The sequence below is a fragment of the Calonectris borealis genome, chromosome 16 (assembly GCF_964195595.1).
Source record: "Calonectris borealis chromosome 16, bCalBor7.hap1.2, whole genome shotgun sequence".
In the NCBI taxonomy this organism is placed as follows: Eukaryota; Metazoa; Chordata; class Aves; order Procellariiformes; family Procellariidae; genus Calonectris; species Calonectris borealis.
The window spans coordinates 4,453,220-4,476,148 of record NC_134327.1 but is presented as its reverse complement, the minus strand read 5'-3'; the positions used below and the strand labels follow the sequence as shown (position 1 = coordinate 4,476,148).

Below are 22,929 nucleotides of genomic sequence, written 5' to 3'. Positions count from 1 at the left end.
GTCAGTGCAGCAGACCACACAGATCTACCTAAAGCAGCAGCTCGCAGTGGGGATAGTTGTGCTCAGCCAAGGCTGAGCTGAGGAGAGGTCTAACGAGACGTAAGGTAAAATGCAACATTTTCTGTTTTGCGAGTAGTTTGGTTATGTAAGAAAAAACAGATCTGTGCAATGTATATATTTACGTAGTGCTTATCCTATAGATTTTAGTTACATTAAGACACAAATTTCAGCTTGAGAGTCAAGAAGTGAGCATTAATTTTACAGTGTTGATGAAGCACTTGCCCTGCCGTTGGAGCATGAGTATGACTTTTGCTTGTGAGCGGCGCTCAGGAATGCAGAGCATGAAGATCCACTGCCTCAGTCTCCTTTTCACCAAAAGCGGAATGGAACTTCTCGCGGGGAGGATTTTTGGTCTTGGGACAGGCACCTTGGCAGTGGGTGTGCTGCATTCCGCTTGCTGCTGCGGGGCAGAGACGACGGCCGCAGGAGGGGCAGGTGCTGGGCAGGGCTCAGCAGTAACGGAGCCTTGCACAGTCGAGACGCAGGCTGAGGAGGCGCAGCACAGTTGCCCGCTGGCAGAGGAAGGCGAGGGAGCATCACCCCCCTCTATTCAGCTGGTTTGCAAGAAGTCTGTTTTCAGTTCCCCTCCAGCGGTATGATCCAGCCTGGAGAGAGACTGACTCTGGATTTGAGCAGGGAACCAAGGCTGGCTGTCGTCAGCCTGATGGACCTCTGCGGCTCGGTCAGGGTTTTGAATCCAAAGGTGCGGACACGGCTGGTCCTCACCATGCTGCTGCGAAGGAGGTTGTTACCTCCGCTTTAGAGCTGAGGAGATGAGGACACTGAGGGGGGTCTCAGGGTCACAAGCACAAGCTTGAGTACAGCATGGTGAGATACGCTGTGAATTGGGTTGAGAAATATGGTGGAGGGGAGGAGAAAAACAGAAATGCAATTGTTAAATGGGCCAGTGGTCTATAAGCATATATATATGAACTTTCTCCACTAAAATTTAGGTCTGTCATCCCGTCTCCTGTCTTAAGTGTGTGCGTGTGTAAAAATGTTTCCTTTTGTTTGATTTTAATGGAATGTGCGTTTCTACACCCCTGAGTGCTCAGTCAATTAGCATAGGCTGAATATGCGTTTCATCAAGCCGTCTTTGCTGGAGTGATGAAGCCAGTTGCTAACCTTTAATGCAGGTGGAATGTAGTTTTAAAACTTTGTGTGGTAGGAGAACCTATTGTGGGTGCAGCCCCTTGTGTAGGGAGCAGTTGTGCCGCTGGAGCCTGGGAAGTAGGATGCAGGTAGGAAACTGTGGGACAGGATAGGACAGGAGGAGGCTTTAATGGAAATCAAGAGCATTTCTTTGTTGCTCAACAGAAATCGCTCTTGTGTCAGATACAGAAGATTTTCTGTTTCCTAAAGTCTTTCAGTAAATTGTCTATCTGTTGGTCATTAATTGATATTGATGCAGGTTCCTAATGACATCTCAATCACAAGTTGATTAATTGTTTAATTGATTTCCGAGATATCTAATTGAAATATACTCAGGTTATTAGACTAAGATGCTTTAAAATATGCATGGGAGGTGTCAGGCAGTGAGACTGGGAGATGGCCTTTGCATTGGGACAGCCAGAAAATAGAGCCAGGCCTGGCAAAAAGGAGTCTGGGGTCTGTGGGAGCCTCACAGTACTGGTGTGGTGATCCAAGTTATTTGTGAGCGGTTTCTGACTCTGCTCCCTGCCATCTGCCTTTTGCTGCAATGCTGGCAGATGAAATATCCTCAGAGGATTATTTTTTCCTTTGCCAATACTTGTATGCCTCATAAATTTCCATGGTTATAGATCTTGGTAATGTGAACTGCTTTTCCCTATTGAAAATGTTGATTAGGGAGGAAATACAGTGAACTAATTGTTCCGAGTAACACTTGAGCCACATAAATATTTCAGGGGATTTCAGTAGCCTTAAAAGGCTCAAAGTTGCGCATGAACAAACTCACCCATAATCGTGACTGAAGTTTTGTGATGTGAGAGGAGGCTGAAAAAGGGAGAACTTCTCAAAAGTGCCTAGGGATTTACATATGTATAACTATTCTTTATAATAGTATGACACTGTATAAGCCCATTTGCCTTGTAGATGATCCCTGAGACGCTTAGACACAAGATATGTGAGATATTTCTCATGTTTTGGTATAAATATTTTCTGCCAAAATCAAATAAATCCTGGAATAAATTCACAGCACGGCAGTAATGGCAGAGGGGGAGCTTCAGACTTGCGAAAGCACTGAAGGAAGAGCTGAGTTGCGGAGCTCGAGAGCAGGCGCTGGAAGGGACACCTTGTTCCCTGTTCAGCCATATATTGTACTTCATCTGGGAAATATGTAAGCTTACTGTGATTGAGTCTGTTTAGCAAGAATAGGATGAGATGTATTAAACGTTGCCTCTGCTATCCAAGAACAGAGTTCCCAGCCATGGCTAACGGAGGCGTGATGAAGGGAGCAGGAGTCTGGAGTGATCAGTACAATGGTTCTGTACCAATGGTTCTGGAAACCATAAAACATTGAATAGATAATATCTGGTTCCTGGCCAAAACCAGCTAACTTGTTGACAAGCTAAATATTTAGAAATATTCAATACTAGTAGGGTTTATCGTCTAATAAAGAGTAATGGCAGCCATTCAAGTGACAAATCAGGGGAGTGATTTATAAGTGCTAAGATGTGTTTTAAAAAGGCATAAGGTTTTTCTTTTGTACGTACAAATTTAAAAGGGGGGTGGGGTGGGTAAACACCAGAAGCAGCTTGTAGCTCCTCTTGCTCTCTATCCCATTTATGTCACTTCTGGTGGAAAATTTAAGGTTTGATTTACAAATAAGCCTGCACCCTTCCCTATGTGCTCCTCTGAGCTAATGCTTCTTTCCCATTCAGTCCCTTGCATATTATGCCCTTCCCTTTCCTTTTCTTACCTAATTCGCTATGGTCTGTCTTTTGATCTCACTGTCCTTTCTTAATTTCTCTGTAAAAAGGGCTACTCCTCACTGTCCACTAAAAGGAGATTTTTTTTTTTCATGACAGTTAAGCTGTGGGACTCCTTGCCACAGGATACTGTGGGTGCCAAAAGATTATATGAGCTCAGGAAGAGCCTGAAAAAACTCATAGGAGGTTATTAAATACCACTATGCAACCTTTAGTTTGGCATTTATTTTAACTGTACGTCCAGGATGCTGTAAAGATGTTGAGGGTAAGCACCACTGTGTACTCACCTTATACTTAACTCTGACCTAGGCAGCCACACCTGGCTACCCGCATCAGACTGAGTACAGTCATCCTGATGTTCCCCCATTTCACTGCAAAAGTCCTTTTGTCGTCTCCCTTCACACTTCTCTGTCCCTTTATTACAGCCCGTATGGGACATGTGAAGACTAACCTATATCTGGGGAAACCAACCTTTGCTACTGGAGGTGGCATGTTGTGTACTTGGCTCCAGGGAGAGAGTGCTTGGAGCAGGCTTTGGGGGTTGATGTACCTGCTTCTGCTCCTGGCTCTGGCAGCGCGGGTGTTGCCGGCAGTGATTTTTACAACACAGTGTCACTGTGCTGCTACAGAAACAACCGGGTTTGTAGACTAGCAGTTCATGTAGAAAGCAGCTGGCAGACTGAAAGCAAGGCAAGATGCATCACCCCTCAGGCTTGTGCTGGCTCAGCATCGTGATCTTGCTAGTGCAGGAGTGATGATTCACGATCTGCTGGCAGCCGAGCCTTGGACTGGCTGGGGTCTGGGCCGTTAGCTGCCCCAGCAGCACGTGGACTGGTGTAACAGCTCGTCCCCACTGTGGTGGCTCCCACCTGGTCCCACCCTATTTGGGTGGTGAGAGGCTGCTGTGTCCTGCTCAGGTGCAGGCACTGCAAGGGCTGATGTGCAGGTCTGTCTCCTGGACTTACTTCAGGTGTGGTGCTCTGTAACCTGCAGACTGGCGTGAGCCAGGAAATGAAGCTGTACGCACAATCTTCAGACTTGCCGTGGGCTAACATTTCAGGTAAGGTTACATCTCCACGACGTGGCTTGATGCTGGAGATGTCCGCGCTGACCGCATGGGAGTGGGTTTCAGTGCAGAGGACAGGCTAACGCCGTGCGGACAGCAGCTCCGGTGCAGAGCACAGCTCAGCCTGTTCCAGCCTCAGCCTTGGCCATGCTGTGGGCCCGCTCTTTGCAGCGCCGCAGACTTTTCCCCCTGCTGATAAGGCAGGGTTTCCCAGAGCCGCTGCCACAGCGCTTTTCTCTTGCTGTTTCCATGCCCTTCTCATATTGTTCTCATGGCCTTGTCCCTGCAGCCATGATAGCGTGGGCATGGCGGGTGCTCATGAGAATCCCCCCTCTTCCTGCTGTCCCTGCCTTGTTGTGGACTTTTTGGTTTGTACTAGCGATAACCAAAGCAAAGTGAACAGCATTACAGGTGACAGTCATTTAAATACTTGATGACATTAGCCAATAATATATGTGTGCAGGAACTTAAGTCACTGGGCAACACTTGTGCCTGATTAGCATGCACTAATTATCCCCATCATCTTCAACCACCATCTTCATCCTTGCTTGGGAAGAGCTCCCAGAGGAGGATGCTTGCCTGGGCCCTGTCATGGCTTGTCCAGGCTTGCCATGAGCTGGGGAGAGTTTTCCATCTCTTTTAATCTGCTATTTAAACAAAAAGAGTTAGATAAGTGGGATTTTGTAAGCAGGCTGAAGTCTTGGACTTGTGCTGTGGGAGGGCGAGGGGAGGTGGCTGGTCTCAGGGCAGCTCTGTGCCCTTCCCAGCGCGGCGACTGCTGCCCAGCGTTGTCCCGAGGAAGTTGCCTTACTGCTGGGTGCTGTTGTGTTCTGCTCCCACTGAAATACCTTTTGACAAGATGTGGGATGAAATACGGTCCTCCTTGTTACTGTGCACGCTCTCCCTTTAGGCGAATCCTAGCGAGCGCTACCGCCTGCGGCAGCCGACACACTGCAGCTGGTTACGGCCTCCTGGGTTTGCTTACAAGCGAAGGACCCTGGCTCTCTCTGTTCTGGGTAGTTGGGAGCGAGAAGTTTATGCAGCATCAATCACGGCAAATACTGGATTTCTAGTGAGAGAGGATCTTGATTCCTCTGTATTTTTGATAGGATAAGCCACAGGGTATCACCATATATCCTTCAGTATAACCATAAACCAGTTGAAACATGTACCTAGTCTTACTATCCACTCCGTTCCTTAATCTAAATGCATTTTTTAAGTGCATCTGGCAGCTTACATGAACAGTGGAAAATACTGGACTGTAAGAATTCCTCACCTTTATCAATATATGTTATAGGCTGCCGATGACTTAGTTCCCCTCCCACCCCTTTCTGTGGTCTCTGCTGTGCGGGGTGAGTTTGTGCTGCGCGGGCAGCGTTGCTTTTAGGCGCAGCAAACTGCTCGCTGGAGGAGCAGAAGGGCAGCCACAGTGTTTGGGGAAAAGGTGTTCACTGCTGGACTGCCTGGAAATAGCTGTTGCTGCTTAAACTCAATCCTGTTTTAATCCAAATTAACGTGTATGCACAGACAAGCAATAGGAATTTTCCTTGTTGTATTTTGCTTACCTTATAATTAGGCTTTTACTGGACATGGGGACGGTTGGGCAATGTCCTGGTCTCCATTGACTGCCAAATCACTACAGCATGCGGGCACTCCTCTGCAGCCTCTAAGAGCGTAATGTTTATACCGTAATCCTTTGTGTTGACACGTCACATGCATGTCGCAACTCCTCTGAGTTTCAGCGTTAATTGAAATACCAGTATTAATTGTGGAAAGTTAGTCATGCAAACAAAGCTGGAAGGGGAAGCTTTTTGAACCAGCTGTTTTGTAATTGTGTGTGTTTTGCAAGTGCATGACTTGTGACGCGGGAGGAGTGCTGTGATGCTCTGTGGCGCTGGGATCCTTGCGTACGCTGGGGTCCGAGTGCCAGAAGGTGCTTTGGACAGAAACTGCAGGTGGGAGCAGTGCTGTGGCCTGGTGCTGAGGGTGAGTGGGTGCTCAGGTGCCTCGGAGAGGTGCGGGGGAGCTGGGAGCTGCTTTAGAAGAACTGGGGGCACCCTTGGGAGCCAAGCACCCCCAGTTCCTCTCCTTCATCAGGGCAAGGTAATGCGGGGAGCAGAGGGTCCCGGTGCCATCACTCTTTCACTGGGTGAGAGCAAGGGACCTACTGTCGGGAAAGGGCACTTTGGAGCAGAATCACTCTCTGTAGCGCTCACCGTGTGCCATCGAGCCGTGTTTTTTCTCTTGCTGAGAAGAGCTTGTAGCTGTCAGCGGAAGAGGTTTATCCGCACGGCTTCCTTAGAGAAGGAAAGAAATACAGCTGTGTAGAATGAATTTGGAAACCAGGACATTAAAAGTGAGTCACTTAAAAAGAGTTCTTGATGTTGTTTCTAGATCCAAGGAAAGCCCAGAAAACAAACAAATTTTCAGATGTCCACATTCCTTTCAGAGGTTGAAATGAAAGAGCTAACTTCCAGCAAAACCCAGCTGAAGGCGGCTGCTCTTGGGGTACGGAAACCTCGCTCTCTCTTTGAGGAAAGGCCTGGTTTTCCAGGCATGTGTGGCCAGTGCTGTCCTGTTCATAGACCACCGCGGTACCTTCTGAAAGCAGCTCCTGCAGACAGTGTGGTTTCCAGGCGAGGGAGGCTAGAAGGAGCTTTTTCCCTCTGCTGGAGCGCAGAAGCCCGCAGAGCCATGCTTGCTGGGGGTGAGCTCTGTGCCTGCTGGAGGTGTGGCGATGTCTGTTGTGTGAAAAAAAAAAACGTTCACAGACGGAGAGATTTCCTCGAGTCTGTCACCCTGCCCTATCCGTTTGGACTTTTTTCCAGGCATTTCCTTTAATTAAAAGTGAGACTAGATTTCCGTGGTAGCTTGTGCTGGTCAGAATGGATAACTTCCCCAAACCTCCTATTTTTAGGGTATTTTCAGAGGTATGGAGTAGACTTAAAGAAGAATAGAAAAAAATGTATATAGAGAGAGAGAGAGCGAGAGAAATGATGGTGGCACTTACATACTTCCAACCTTAATTACTTCAATAGATTTTTTGGTAGTATTTTGTGGAGAATTTCAGAAATTTCTCCAGCATGTATTGCACTCTGTGCTTTGGAGGTCACCGGTTACATTTTGGGGTCTCTTTGTATACACATTGGCCAATTGTTCTGAAAAAAAATAGTATTTTTTCTTTGAAATGTTAAATTTGTCTATTGTTTCCATGATGCTTCTGTGATTTATTTTATTTACATTTTAGTTCGGTGCATACCTACAGTCTAAAAAAGAAACTAAAAAATCATATTGGTGAAATGATAAATGATGCATGTTGAAATATGGGCAGATTTAAGGGCAAGGTGGCACGTGGTTGGAGTTTCCTAAAGAGCCTGAAATATCACCGCCTTGCGTCATGTAAATACCCGAAGGCAAATGTTTTGCTGGCGCAAGCAGAGGAGGGATACTGTCTGCATTGTCCCTCACCTCTGCCCTAGCTGGGCTTTCTGTAGCTGTGATTTGCTGCTCTGAAGCGCTGGCTGCCTCCCCAAGGCGCAGCAGGCGGGATGCTCCGTCGGCGCTGTCTGGGCTGCCTGTGGCGTCCTCCTCCCCATGGGGAAGTGGAGAGTGGTGGCTGGGCTGGAGAGACAGAGGAGGACTGATGGAAACAGGGTGGGAGGTGGGGGGCTGGTGAGAGACGTAAGAAGGTAGGTTTGTTCAGCTGGTCAGGAAGAGAGGAAGGTATTTGCGGCTGCTGAGGAAGGGCCGGTAGGCAGCTGTCTGAGTCCCAGGGGTGACTCTTCATTTGCAGAGGGTCGGTTCAGAACCCAGGGTGACATCTGGAAAGCATCTTTGACGGCTACCAGTAACTGCATTTGGAAGGCAAAACTTGGGTGAAGGGGAAGGCTGGGAGGGCTGGGGGCGTGGGGTTTCGGTTTGGGTGTTTGCTGTAGGCTTCCTGCGTAAGCACTGCCCAGCCTCCGAGTGCCTCCAGCTGCGCTGCGAGTGGGGATAGCGCTTCTGCTCCTTCAAGAGCACTGCCAGTGGAAATGAGTTAATCCCTGTACGAACAACGTCAAGACAGTGGCCACACCAGAACAAACTGAAATAGCTAAACTCCACCTTTGTCTTCGAAAAGGTTCAGCTGAAGTGACCTTCTGCACCGAGCAAGCTGAGCGGAGGTTCGCAGGAGGCAGGAGCTGCTGTCATCCCACTGTATGCAGTGCACACGGTAAAACTTGGTAATTCAGTGTCCAGTCCTTTTCATTGCGTCTGGTTTTTACGGTTGTCGGAGAAGCTCAAGAATCAAATGGATGTGCTAGTGCACTTGCACATGCAGTGGTGCAGCATACGTGCCCATATAGAATGTTGCTGAGCTGTAGCGTAGCCACAGGCTTCCCATGGTTGCTCGTTTGCATCCCCTCCTCTTCTGAGCTGTACTCGCTCGCTGCAGCGGGTGTGAAGTCGAGCGTAGCTGCTCCTGGCTGCCTCCAGCTGCGTGCATTTGTGTATCAGCTCTCACCAAGCTCGGATCACGATTTAGGACTTGTGTAATAGAAATTATGAGAGTTGAGGCCATTCATCTACTTTGGCCGTGGGCAGAGAACAAAAAGGGTATTTGTACAGTGAAATGGCACTGAATGTCCTACATCACTGTTTTATTTTATGTTTACAGAGCAGAGGGCACAAAAATAACATAAATGGGAACAATAACGTATGTTAGCACACTTCTAACTCCATTTAGCCTTCTTCGTTTGTAAATACTTTTGTGGTTCATCTGTGTTTTAAAGAAAGGAGGGAAAATTCTCCTGCCTCTCTACCCTTGTTTGAGGAAGGGGACAGGCAGTACTTTGTGGTTGGCTCTACTGTATTGCTGTGGATGGATGAATAGCTCTGCATTTTGCTTGTCACCTGACAAGCTGTTTTATATTTAGATTAGGAGAGAAAGCGTGCGATTCTGAAAGCTGCATTTTCACTTGTGCAAAGGCCAGACCATGTGTGCTGACTTATCAGAGTGAGGTTTTAATTGTTTCCTCTTATTTGTCCTGTGACTTATTATAGTCCTGCTATGTCAAACATGCATTCGTGGAAAGCAAGGCACCCCCAAAGGCGAGGTCTTTCGAAATCTGGGAGTCTTCCTCAGTACCAGCCAGCACGGCAGGTGTCTTTGGAGGGAGAGGAAGTTTGGAAAATCCCGATCCTTTGGTGTTGTCATCTCGGTCTCAGCTGAACGCTGTGCCGTGACGCTGGGCAGGGCATTAGCTCGTGGGTGGCAAACGCCATCCGTATTTGAAACGCCATCCGTAAAGCTGTGGTTTTGTTTTCAGCTGAGTTGTTGCTCTCGAGAACAGCGTGGAAAGCTCAAGCTGGTACACGAGGGAGCATGACTATCCACTTCTACCTTCTCAGCACCCTGAGCAATTAAACACAAAAGCCTTTGTTCCCTGGTGACTTCATTCTTAAGAGGCCTTTTTAATTTTAGTCCTTAGTTTCGGGAAGAAATAATGAGAATTTGTCATTGACAAGAAGGCTGCATCTGTCAAATGTCATATGAAGGATCCACTCCATAATTCATGGGCTAGGGAGTGTAGGTGTCAAAAGGAGGGTGCGTAATGGATGTGAGAGATTTCAGTTCAATGAAACTATTGGTCTTAAAGGCAGCTTTTCTTGCCTTCATGATATTTTCTTGACCCAGATCGCTACACTTTTTGCTAACTCATCCAGATATCCAGATATTTTGAGATTTTCTTAAGTAAGAGTGTGGTCGGTTATTGGTTGTTTTCGTACAGCTTATTCCCTTTCCAGTGCGGATGGGGACTTGCACAGTAATACCAGAGCAGTTCTCTTCTTTCTGTCACTGCTGCACCTGTAAGCCATGCATTCGTGTATGTAGAAGTGCTGCTGTTTCTTATCAGTCCTTCTCTTTCCATGGATTCTGTGAGTTTTGGTTGTTGTGTGGCGAGATGCGTATTGCTGTTGGTGTGCTGAGAAAGGGACCTTGTCCCTCCTCTCCTGTAGGATGTGAATAAGAGCAAATCTGACGTGGGCTGCTGGGGGTCTGAATGCAAGTGTGGACTATTGGCTTCCTAGTTGCTGGAAGATTGTGACAGACTCAGACCTACCAAAGGGGACTGCCAGATCTCTGCAGGCTGGAGGGGTCACCTCCTCGCAGTCAGCCACTGCCTCCCGGCTTTGTCTGTGTTCCTGTCCTTGGCAGAGAAAATTAACTGTCTGACTCTGTCTGAAGTGAATTAAGGAGCACTCGTATGATTTTCTTCTTGCAGTCAAGCTGAAGGTGTTACGAGCTCTGACAGGGCTGTGCTAATAGCTGAGCAACAGCAACGAAGTTAGCATTGGTGATTGCACAGCAAAACTAACCTCCAGCAGCAGAGGTGCAGCCTTTATTTCAGCATTTCTTCTAGTGTTTTTTTCTTGTAACGTGTGTTAGTGTGCAGATGCAGGAGGCTCCTCTGTGTTGTCAGTGGTCAAACCCATCTGCCTGGGAGCCACATGGGCACACTGATACCTAGTGTTGGGGCTGAGCTCTGCTTCAGGAGCCATCGCCTGTGAGTGAGGCAGGAGTAAGCAGATACGTGTTAGTTGTGGAGTAATCTGTTTTCAGTGGAGCTTCATCGTAGAGCTTACAAAAGCTGTGAGATTTAAAAATAAATAAAATGAACTCATTGACGCAGAGCAGGAGCGCTTGGTGCAACTGTGTCCGTGTGTACGTCTGCAGGAAGTGAGTCGTATTCTTACAAAATCATCAGCTGAAGAATTTGTGACTTTTATGACAATTCCTGTTTTGGGCTAACTCAGATCTCTTCCTCTCTCTAGGTTTTTCTCAGGCATCAGGAATGTCTTCTGAGCCCACTTCATCCACCTCGCAGCAGTCCCCCACCTGTCCACCCTCACCCAGTTCTCTCCATCTGCCTGAAAACCGCAGGGCGAGAGATCGCTCCCCATCGCCCATGAGAGGGTACCTCATCCCCAGCCCGCTGCCCACCCGACGGACCAGGACGTTTTCAGCGTGAGTACTGGGAAACCTGCATTTCATAGACACAACCTTTGGGCAGAATGACCGGACCCTGCCGAGGCGAAGGGAGTGGGGAGGGACGGTTGTATCTGGAAGATGCTTTGGTATTTTACTGCCATCTCTTCTCCCATAAACTCTGAGGCCACTAGACTTTTAGTCCAAATTGCCTGTAGGTTTTTAATGCTCTGTTTGCATAAAGGATGTTCAAAGTCTTTTCCGCTCTTTAAGACCAGAGTTTTACAGGAAGGGGAAAATGCACTGAGATTTTTCAAAACAGTTTCTTGTCTGAAGCTTTGCTTCACTTCAGAATGCTGGGTTGTGTCTCCTGACCAGTTCCTGTTCATGTTTCTTCATCAGCTCCACCTCCTCCTCTGGCACAACCTCTCTTCTCACTGCCCCTGAAGCACTGGACCAGATCTCACTGGAGGTTTTAGTTCTTTCACTCCTGACACCTGTGCTCATCAGCCCGGTTACATTTTAGGGATGGTCCATGACCCTGTCACTTTTCAGAGGGCTTGTTTCCTTTTCCGATTCAGCTTTCATATCTCCATCTTAAGGTTGCTCAAATAGACCTGTAAAAGAATACGTTGGTTTTCAAGGTATGAACCCTGATCTCTTTGATTCTCTAAGGTTATGTGAGGTTTTCCATAAAATGAGGTGAGGGTTGTTGCTATTTGTAGTTATTTGAGGTAGTGATCCTACAGCAGAGCTGGCTTTCCCTGAGCTTTCCTGTGGCCCCGTGGTGCCGTGCAGGCTCCTGGGAGCCCCCCGCCCGAAGGGGACTCCTCTGCAGCGCAGCAGCAGAGGATGGTATTGCAAGGTTTGGCCGTTGCAAAAAAAGTTCCCATTGCCTGTGGTGGGTCTCCCAGTGAGGTGCTGCCCTGCAGAAGGCAATGTGGGCTTCTTTGTTAGTCTCAGTGGCCTTTGAATCAGGGTCTGAGGGTGTAACGGGAAGCTGCGGTCAATCCATTGCACTTCTGCCACAGTCTTGCAATTACTTCTGTGTAAGGGAGGTCTGGCAACGCCAAGTGAAACACTGGAAGTAAGGTCTCAAACCCGCAGCTAGCCTATTTTGTGCTGCTTAATCTAGTTTGCGTGCTTTTTCCTTTTTGCTTCTTGCAGTGTTACCCAGCTCTTTTCTTCAAGAGTTATCCATGCGGATTTAAGTAGCATCAGCCTCAGTGATGCTTCGTATTATTACTTCTGTATTCAAAATGAGGCGAAAAAGAACAGCAGCAGCAGAAGAAAAATTTATATGTTGTCAGTTCCCAAAGCCTTCAAATGCCCTAAACTTTGTAATGGAAGTAGATTGCTAAAAGGAACATAATTGACTTGGTAATTGGGATTGCCCTTGAAAAGCAGTTCCAAGCTAGCTCGCCTCAGTGCTGTGTTAATAATGAACTCTTTGTAATTCTTCTCAGCTGTTAATCCTAGTCTGGTTCTTACAAGACTAAAGAATTTATTTGGCTTCCACAGTTCTTTAATCATTAATTAGTGTAGGAATCTTGCTGTATTTGTTTGCCCTGAAAATCAAAGTAGCTTTAAATTTTATTTTTTTTTTTAGTGTCCTCTTTAAACAAGAGGAGCTCTAGGTGAGCTCTGGCCCCACAGTTGTATGGAAAAGACAAATGTGACAGGCAGTGGCTTATTATTCACTGGGATTATTTAATTTTGGTTCGTGGCAAGTGTGGGGCCTTATCCCCCACAGTGCTTTATCTCCTTGAAAAATGCAGTTGAACTTTAATGGCTTATTTAGGGCAGTGAGTGCTTTTCTGTGTAACAAGCACTTGTGGGATCAGGTATGTCGACAGCTTTATAGAGCTGGAAATGAAGTGATTTAATGAGATTTCTTTTTTCTTTAACACTTTCAACTATTTCTTTAGTGTTAGTTTGACTTAAGGAGCAGAGCTGTTACCACATTTTTTTAGTGATTTTATTTAGACTTCAGTAAACTTTAAACATTTGGGAAAGTGATGTCAAAATTGCCATGATGCATGTAACCAAATGGCAACACAATCACTTACTGAGTTGGAAGAATCGCACCGAAATCCTCTTCTAACGCGGAAGCAACCTACTGGATAGTCACGGCGTGAGAAGGTCCTGATCTAGTAATGCCTCTGTGTAAACCTCATTAAGATGTCTAAAACAGTTGGCTTCATTAATTAAAGTATTTGAGTGAGTTTGGGTCCCTGGAGATTAAACTCAGGATATTTGACAGGGAAAAGGATTTAATCAGGCAGCTTTCAGGATGGGTCATAGTTCACGCAGGTCTTTTCTTGGTGGTAGTAAGTCATCCTAAAGGTTTGTCTTCAAATCTGTCTTGTTTTAAAATACAGGTCCCATGACAGCGGAGGAGGAGATCAGTCCTGAGTCTTGGTGTTATGCACACCAGTTAGGCTTCGTAGCCTGCTGGAGTCATTTGGAGGTGAAATACTGACCTCACTGGATCCTAGTCTGGCAGGGTAATGATAGACATGCATGCAGAAGGGGTGTGTGTATATGTGTATCCATACGTGTGTACACATTTATACATGTCTTTATGCACTGCATTCTCTCGATACTACGTGCACACACTTACTGTTTTTGTGAAAGCGCATACAACACCTGGGTGCACATTGGTACTCCCGAGCTCATGAAAGGTATAAGATGCTTACATTTAGTATAGTGTCCAAAAGAAAATTTGGCAGGGTGATAAAGCAGATGGATTCAAGATGGCAACTGATGGACTATAACGCTAGCAAACAACATTCTCCCTTAAAAAGGCTACAGGCAAAACGTGTGCAGTGTATGAAACTGGCTATTAAGAGCCGCTGCAGAGGAGTGTATTCCCTGGGCGTGAGTATTCGGACCATCGTGCCCTTTGCTTAGAGTGCTCTGGCTGACACTCCTGGAAGCTGTCGCACCCGCGCCCCGCAGTGAACCGCTCTCTCTCTGCTTCCTTTTGCAGAACTGTGAGAGCGTCGGAGGGTCCCATCTACAAAGGCGTCTGTAAATGCTTCTGTCGCTCCAAAGGCCATGGCTTCATTACCCCTGCAGATGGAGGGCCCGACATCTTCGTACACATCTCTGAGTAAGTCGTCTGGGTGGCCGAGGAAGGCTGGAGCTTTGGTTTGCCTTAATGAATGACGTTTCGGGTACAAGAATAGTTTATAATCTGTCAGCCTTACCTCAGCAAAGAGGAGTTACGCAGATGTTACTGGCAGTGATAGATGATGCTGTTCTTTTCCTGTATTACTATAAATCTGTTGAGTTAAAAACTAGAAGATGATCCTGTCAAATCTCTTAGAATAAGCTGTGCAGTTTCACCCAGACCCAGAAACTTGGTGTTTACCTGAAGCAAATCATCTGTGCGGTATCCAGTTTTAAAGATTTATAACACTGAAAATTCACTACTTTTATTTTGCACTGCTTGTACCATTATTAAACTACAGGTTAATTACCTTTACTTTAAGAAAAGTTATACTTTATTACTTCCTTGAATTTATCTAGCTTCAGTTTTGAGCAGTTATAGCTAAAGCTTTCTCTGTTAAAGGGTTCATTAGTACCTCCACTTTTTTGCCTTGAACACACTGAGAACCATCACCTCTGAATCTACCTTTTGATAAACTAAACAGATTAAGCTTTTCAAGTCCCTCACTGAGAATTTTTTCTCCAGCCTGAAAGAGTCTTTCCAGTCTCTTTTCTAAGCGTGCTGTAGAATTTAAATATGATTTTAAAACAATACACTGTATGCATACTTTCAGTGTATGGAGATAAAATCTCCTCCAGACTCCTGCTCTGTTTCTCTTTCTGCACATCCCATAATCACATTAGCCCTCTTGTCCCTGGTCTTTTGCCGAGTTGCTTATCTGCTCTGACCTCAGCATCCTTTGCGGCGTCAGAGTTTGGTGCGGTCCCAGATACAGTCTGGCATCCCCGACAGCAGCGTTTGCGTTCCTTGTTCCGAGATGTATGGCTTCGTACTTGGTTGCACCACAGCACCTCCTACTTGAATAGGCCCTGCCAAGGGGTCCAGGTCGCGCTCCGTCATGCACTGTCTTATTTATTGCTTGGCTAGTCTGCAAGGTTAAATAGACAATTTTATATTTGTTTCTAGATTGAGTGTGGACCAGCATGGGGGCTGAAACTGGTCTCCGAGGGGGTGTATTAAGATTACTCAGTGTTTATTCTCCAATAACCTCTTTTAGATCTATCACCAGTTTTTAGTCTACATATTGTTACAGTGCTGAAGCTGTATAATCCTTATTTGTTCGTTGGAGTGGTTATCCAGTGATAAGTCAACAAAAGCCTTACCAAAGTTGCTCACATTGCCCCGGCTATCTTTCCTGCTTGTGTGTGTAGCACGTGTCCTTGGAGAAGGAGCACGTTGGCCTTCTTCCAGTTTTCTGAAACGTTACTGCATGATGGGTGTTGGCAAGCCAAGGATTTTTAGGACTCGTGGGTGCAAATGGGCTGAGTGGTCTGACTTACATGTTCAACCCAAGGAAATGTTATTTAATACCTTCTTTTTCTTTCGTCTAATACAAATGCACGATTTCTCCTTATTTTCTGAATAACTTAAAAATAACATTTTTTATATCACAGTTTAAAAATTTTACTGTGAACATCTAGTCTGACCTATACAGTTACTGATCAGCAAGGTGTTAGTTAAAACAGCCCTCTCACACAAACTGAATTCTCAGCCCTCTAATGAATTCTTTTTAAAGAACTGTCTTTTTTCCTCTACATTTTCTCTTCCAATTAGTTCGGGAAAATTTTCTTCAGTTATGTGAAATTAACCCTTTTAAAACCCCCTTGATTGGGGCTGCCCTTTGTTTGTCTACACAAAACGTGAACTGATCTTTCAGGTGTTCCCCAATTCCTATCCTACAGCCCAACACATCTTTCTCTCTGGGTCCAAACCCCAGTTCTTGATTCTGGGTACACTAACTGCTCCTACCCTCAATCTCCCTCCAATCAGCTATAACTCTTAGAAACTTCAGTGATGTTTTTCTGCTTGGCTATTCAAGACTCCCGTATGTCTCCTATACTGAAATCCTTCATGACATTATGAAAAACACTTTTTGTCTGCTGTGATTTTGGTGGCCTGTGCGAGAGGCCCCCTCTCACAGGAGTCCCCTCTCGTGGGCTGTGCTAGTTGGCGTATCGACCCCGTATGCTTTCAAAATGCTTTGACTGCGAGCCATCAATAAGCTGTATTTGAGTAATTGTGCCCTGAATGTGGCGTGCCACCCTCCCCTTTCTTCCACCCACTCGATCTGTCCTAAAAACACTATTGAACGAGACACCAAGGTTGTGAAAGCTCATGGGCAACCACGCTTCTTGATGTATTTTCAGCATGTTTATTTTGCTGACACATGTCCACTTCTCTGCGTGCTCTCGCCCTCGCCCAGCCGTGCCCTCGGGCCGCCCTGCACGGGAAGGCTGGAGCAGATAAAGGATGGGGGGGGGAGAGCTGCTGTGTGGGCAGGGGGTGAGGGGCTCTGGCCCGCTCGGGTACAGCCTTCAGCCTGAGCTCCGGCTTCCCAGGTCTCCACTTAGTGCCCTACCTGCTGGGCCAGGCTGCTTCTCTTCATTTTTGGTTACTTCATTTCCACCTAATGCTCATGCGGGTGGGGAGCTGTCTGCGTGTGCCATGCTGCAGAACGCTGCCGTCCTTCCCCAGTGCGGCAGCTCTCTGAAGGTTACTGTAGGTGAGGAGCTGGAGGGGACCTCCTCTCCTGTCTGCTGCCGGAAGGCGCCCGTGCCTTTCTGGCAGATGCTTTACCCAACGCACTCAACAATCCGAGTGCTGGGGATCCACTGCCTCCCTGGGTGATCTCCTCCGGTAATTAACAGACCTGGCTCTTAATTGTTTCTGATATTTAACTGACATCTCCCTTGCTTTCGATATGGCCCTTCACTCCTCCTTCCATCTCCACAGCAGATAAATGATGCCTTTGCTCTTTAAGCCCATCATTTATGTGTTCAAAGACTGTTTTCCTTGCTCCTTCAGACACGTTTTAGCAAGGTTAGTTCACGTGAATTTTGTAGAACTGAAGGATGTGCTTTGTGCAGCTTTTCTAGGGTCAATTCTGTTCCTTTGAAGCCAACGGGATTTTTTGTCTATTGAACCAGGACTGGGCCGCTGTTTTAAATGTTTCTTATGTAGGTACTGTCTCAGACCTTAAATTCAAAAGTAGCTGATGTTTCTGCCTCGACCTGTTAGTAAAAAGTGCTATTATTGAAGTACTGAAGGTTTCAGCACATTGTGTTCTTTAATTACTCTGAGTGTATTTGAATGGTTGGAAACAGCTTTTAGTGCTAGAGGGTGATGGTATCACTGTCTTAATTCTGATGCAACGCAGCACTGGCGAGATGAATTAATAATGCCTTTCATTTCTGTTTATTTCACAGTGAATTAGAAACATTGCTCTTTATTAATGGGAGTTGCTTATCGCAGCAGCATTCTGTAACCATCACTGTGGCTCAGGGGACTCCAATGACTCTGGTTTGTGTAGCGTGAGTTTTGAGATGCTGCTTGTGTTTATCATGCGATTCTTTTCTACCTATTTTACTCAGCTAGAGCTGCATGTGAGAGAGACATCAATCTGTTCACTGCCTCAGTGCGGTATAGGCATCTACTTGTGAAATGAAAGAGGATTGTTTCTCCTGAATCAGTTCTGCCTGAAAGCTAGGATTTCAGGAATGTGGATAAAATTGTATGCCAGTTTGGATTCTGCAAGATAGAGTGTTCCTCTGTGTTTATCACTAAGCTGTGATGATTAGTGAAGGTTTTGAGCACTGGGACCAGCTGCCTATCTTGCAGATTAATATGATTTTAAACATAAAAATTTAATTTGAGGAATTATTTTTTTTTTCTTCCCTAAGCTTTGGGGAGCTGTAAGGTTACACTTCAATGAAAATGTCTTCCGTGAAATGGGATGTCTGTTTCCCATAGCTTTCCATTTATTTTTGTAAGATAATAACACTTAGCATGGCATTTCCATTTCCATGTGAGCGTTAGCCTAAAAATAAGGTCAACTATATGTGGCATTCAAAAGCTTCTTCACTTGGCATCTGCAAAATTTTAAATTTCAGTATCTGTGTGAGAGTTTAAGGTGAATGTGGGCATGTGGACATGTTTTATGAGTGGAACTTGCAGCAAAGCTGCGTTACTGTGAAGTTGGACTTGTCAGGTGTGGGTAGATCTACAGTATAAGAAATGCCAGCTTGAAATGCAGGTTTTAAAGGTGTTTTTTGTCTGTGTGGCTTTGTCTGTTTTAACAAGTGGCTCTGAAGACTGCAGAGAAGATGTGATTTGGGTTTTGATAACACTTGGAGCCAGTTCTCCTTTTTAACTGATTAGGTACAAATGTGCAAAACTGTACAATTAACCAGGGCAGCCTGGAGTTCTCTGGAAATGCTGACACTGGTAGGTGGTAGCGTTTCCTTTTGAGCTTCCTCGTGTGGCAGGTAGAGGCATGGTGGCAGCTCTGGTGACGGTCACCGCAGGTGGTGGCAGCTTCCTGGCAGCACTCACGGCACCTTCTTGGGCCCGTCTGCGGGTAAAGCATCTGCGGCTGAAGCCCTGTTCCACAACTGCAACACCGATGATGCTTGAGATGGACAGATAGAGCCAGCTCATGCACGCCGACCTGAGCGGCCGTGCCTGCCTGCCAGCCAGCCAAAGGTGCCAGCCACAGGCTCACTGCCGCCTTCTGCGCTGCACGCACAGCGAGTCCCGCTTCCTTGCGTTTGTTGGAAACGCTTCTCAAGTTGGTATAAACAGTTGCACTAGGAAAATGTTATGGCTCGTTGAATGTGGTGAGATTTTGTTTTTCTCCGTTTAATACTTCGCCCTTCTCCGGAACAAAAGACAAAATGTGCTTGCGAGTAGTGAGTGTAAAACCCTAGCTGGCAAGCATGGGGATGGAGGAGGTGCTGAGGTGGTAATTCCAGATAATGTCTCTGGACAGCTGGAAGCAAAGGCAAATTCATTTGCCTGGAGTGAAATTTTTAAAAAAGCCCTTAATTACATTTTTAATAGCGACGTGTTCTGTTAATGCTTTCATTTCCACCAGCCTTTATGATGATCCACGGTCACCAAATTGATGGTGCTGTTGTAGCATCGGTGCTGAGAACTGCATCCTCCTCGACATCTTACCTCCTCTGCTGTTGTTTCACAGCGGGAGTAAGTCAGCTCTCACAAAAGGAGCTGGTTTGGTTGTTACTGAAGTATAACAGCTCTGGTGGCTTCAGTTTCGCTCTCGTGCCACTCCTGCAGACGTGGCGTGTTTCCGGGGCGCAGACGGGAATCCTGCGGTGCTGGCTGTTGAGGTGCGGCTGCCTGTACAGGCAGGTTCCTATCAGCTCGCCTTCCAAAGGGGGTCCTGGGGGGAGGTGGGGTGTGGGTGCCTGCAGCGGCAGGTCGAATCGTGTGCTTTAGAGCGCTGCGTAAGAGTCCCACTCTTCTGCTTTCCCAGTGTGTTTGGGAGCGGGCACGTGATGGATACTCGTTTACTCTCCGGGCTTTTGCATTTGATTGGGATTTGGCCTGAAGCCTGTGTAGCTGCAAGGGCAAGGCAAGGAGGTAGTTCACCTGAGAGCAGTGACGAACGAATGACCGCACTCTTGGTTTTTTTAAAGATTTTATTTTGCAAAAGCAGCTGATTTAACGGAACAGAAAAAACACTTGCAGTGCTTGTGGGTTTTCTGCAGTTTGCTAGTACTTGGCTCTGAAGGGGAAGATGCTGCATTGCAGAAGGCCTTCAAGCTGTCTTTCAGGCTGGATTCCTGACCCCATACTTGATGACGGCTTTGGAGAATTGATGCTATACTTCCCCTGGGACGTCGACACACAGCACCCTTGAGTCCCTGGAGAGATCCTGAGTTTGCTGTGCTTTGCTTGTGCGTGCAGTGCGATCTCAGGAGATCATGCCTATAGTGCCTGTTGCTCAGGAGTACTGAACAGACGAGGAGTGGTCTCTCAGTGGGCTCCCAGGTGGGGATACGTCCCATCCTGCTGTTGCAGCTCAGTTTCTGGCTATGCTGGAGATGTGCTATCAGCCGCATCTTCCTGCAGGGAGGAACCCAGCTGTGTCCTTGCTGCTATTCTGCTGCGTTGGGGAGCTGGCTTTGAGCTTTTCATGTCCGTGGAGAGATCATCTTTACACTCCTTTCTTTCCTCTGATTTTCTGCCAGATCACTATGTTTAATGCAAAGCATTAATGCCACATCTCTTCTTCTGGCTCTTCTGTGATGCTGTTCTTCTGGTGGAGTGTAACAATATGGCTTGGAAATTAACTGATAATTGTAAACAAGCTGAGAGCTGGATCTGAGCTGAGTGAATGAACCTTTCCGGCCTCTCTGCTTTTCTGTGAACTAGCAGCAAAACAGTTTCTGTTGGCTGCCACCGACTGCTCTGGGGCTGCCGGGAAGGCAAATCTGAGCTTTCTGATTTCCTTCGAAATACTTAAAGCACTTGATGACATACCTGCTTTGGGCTGCACACTTCCTTCCTGACGTGCTCCCTTTCTGGTGCCTTGCTGCATCTGTTGAAGCGTCTGAAATAAGTAGATTACCTGGGGCAGGGAGGAGAGGCAGCAGAATACTGGATCTTACTTGAAGAGGGATTTAGAAATGAGTAGAACATGGCTAGTCTTTTCCTAAGGGTTCCCCACACACCCCCAGCTGATTCAGAAAACTCACTTCTTGCACAGGGGCATGCAGGAGAGCCAGCTTGCTGTGGTCGTGATTGTAGCAAAACCTTCCCAGAATCTCCACCTAAATGATACAAACTGTAATAGGTCAAAGCGAAGACTTATACTCTACCTGCAAGCCAGGCAGTGGGCATTGAAGACAACTGTGGCCACCAGAGGATGGAGGTTCTTTGTGGTTAGTGAGCACAGAACATAACTGCCCTGGGCTTTGGTTTCCAGATGCAGACGGTAGGTATTATTGTGACAGGATCCAAGCTGGATGCTTGCAGGAACAGGCATCTTTGGTCCCTGTGACTGAGTCCACGTGGGCATCCTTGGAAAGCCCTGCCTCTTGCGATCACCAGTTTCTTCCTCATGGTGCGTGGTGTGCTGCCTGCTGTTGAACTAGCTGCTGAAAGTAGATACAGAGCCATAACTATCCCTGAACGTGGATTCAAAAACCGCGACTAGAGATCTCAGTGGAGAACTGGGCAAGAGGATGATGCATCCGCTGTACTGGCAGGGAAGTGGAGCTTCTCTCCTGGACAAGGCAGCTCCTGGGAAGATCTCTCTGCTATGGCACAGAGACCAGGGCAATCCTGTAGCAGAGACCTAGGATATTAACAGCTGGGATTCTTCAGTGTTTGGACCTCTTTCACACTTGCCGGTCCCAGTTACGAGTGTGGCTGGTGGGTGAGAGGCAGCCCTGCTTCTGCGTTGCCTGCCAGCCGGCTAGATAAGGTCATTGCTGGCTTTGCTGATGAATGCTGGAGCTGTCGGCTTACCCCAGGACCGCATGGGAGGGCACTCGGGATTAGTAACTCATAGTAGTTCATTGTTCTGCCATGTCCTGCTGTTTAATAAAAATACGGGTTTCCTGGGAGGTGTGTTGAGGTGTTCCATGAGCCTTAAGAAGCCCACAAGATAATACAGCCCATTGATCCACGGGACGCAGCTACGTGGTGTGATCCATGGCAGGCTGGTTGACCAGCGAGGCTCTGAATTCACTGAAAACTCTTGTTCAAAAATGTTTCCATGTGACTTAGTCTTTGTCCCAAGAGGTTTAACTAGAGCCCTGGAATATGAATAGCAGCTGTGAGAAGGAAGAACTAGAACATTCCTTATTTAGGTAATTTCCTAATACCCTCCCAGTTCTCTAAAAATAGTGCAGGATAAAATGCTCCACCGTACCAGTGTTGGGAAATGGGCGTTGCTGGATAATCTAAAGCTCACTCTATTGTGTCTCACTCTGCCACTAACAGCAGGAAAGCATTTCCTATTTTTAGCTTAATTTGTTGAAGTGTCTTAAAGTTCCTGGATACATAGATATCCATTATTTTGAATAGAACATGCATACCAATCTCTTAAATAGCAGTGAAAATCTCCACCTTCCTCTAGATCAACATTTAATATATAGTTAGGGTAAAAGTAAAAAATACAGATCTAAAAATATTCAATCAATATATAACATCAAAAAAGTCCATGTTTAACTTCCTCTACCAATTTACCCAGGTAACTTAGACAGTATAGAGTGGCTGTTGTAGACTGAATCTGTTCCAAGATCTCTGTTTACGTTCTCTGATCTTTTCCAGTTAATTTCCCTCCCAGCGCTTAAGGCAATTACTTCCTGATGGAGGATCTTCCCGCAGCTTTGTGTAGGGCTATGCCTCCCGTGCCATACCATCTCATCACCTTTCAAGTGCCATCGTATTGTTCTTTCTTGACACCACCAGAAGCACTGCACAATCTGGATGTTGTTTGTTCCTGCTTCTAAACATCACGTAGAGATAACAATGCTGGAGTAAGTCTGCATCTGTCCCAGAAGCAGCATTTGGTGGGCAAATGCTGTGCTGGGAACACTGTTCACAAACAGGTTTGCTCAGGCTGCAAACGAAGACCTTTGTTCTCTCGCTTTTCACGTGCACTGGGGGCAACGAGTTAATAATCTCATATTCGGTAGGCACCAAGAGTAACTGGTAATCAGAAAGCTGCAGGAAAGAAAAGAGTATCTGATCTGTGGGAGACAAGTTTAAAGGCCAGAAGCAGAAAATGAAATTTGAGCTGTTTGTGTGGCCACAACCTTTCTAGACAGCTGTGCAAAGGACAGGCCTGGCCTTGAGGTGAGGTCACCTCAACAAGCAAGGAAAGAAATGAGACAAACTAGGGGGCGAGAAGAAGCCATGCTGGGGTTGAATGAGG

General features: G+C 46.6%; 1 protein-coding gene across 4 annotated transcripts in view; it reads left to right on the top strand.

The window, feature by feature from the left end:
* CARHSP1 (calcium regulated heat stable protein 1) overlaps nt 1-22,929 on the top strand; it is a 41,787-nt gene that overhangs the window by 12,143 nt on the left and 6,715 nt on the right. For 2 of the 4 annotated variants that reach the window (XM_075164930.1, XM_075164933.1), the window contains exons 2-3: nt 10,852-11,044; nt 13,998-14,120. In XM_075164930.1, the coding sequence (XP_075021031.1) occupies nt 10,852-11,044; nt 13,998-14,120 (316 nt within the window). Of the gene's footprint in view, nt 1-8,155; nt 8,259-10,851; nt 11,045-13,997; nt 14,121-22,929 lie in introns of those variants that run through there. The other 2 variants (XM_075164934.1, XM_075164931.1) reach the window with 2 other exon arrangements.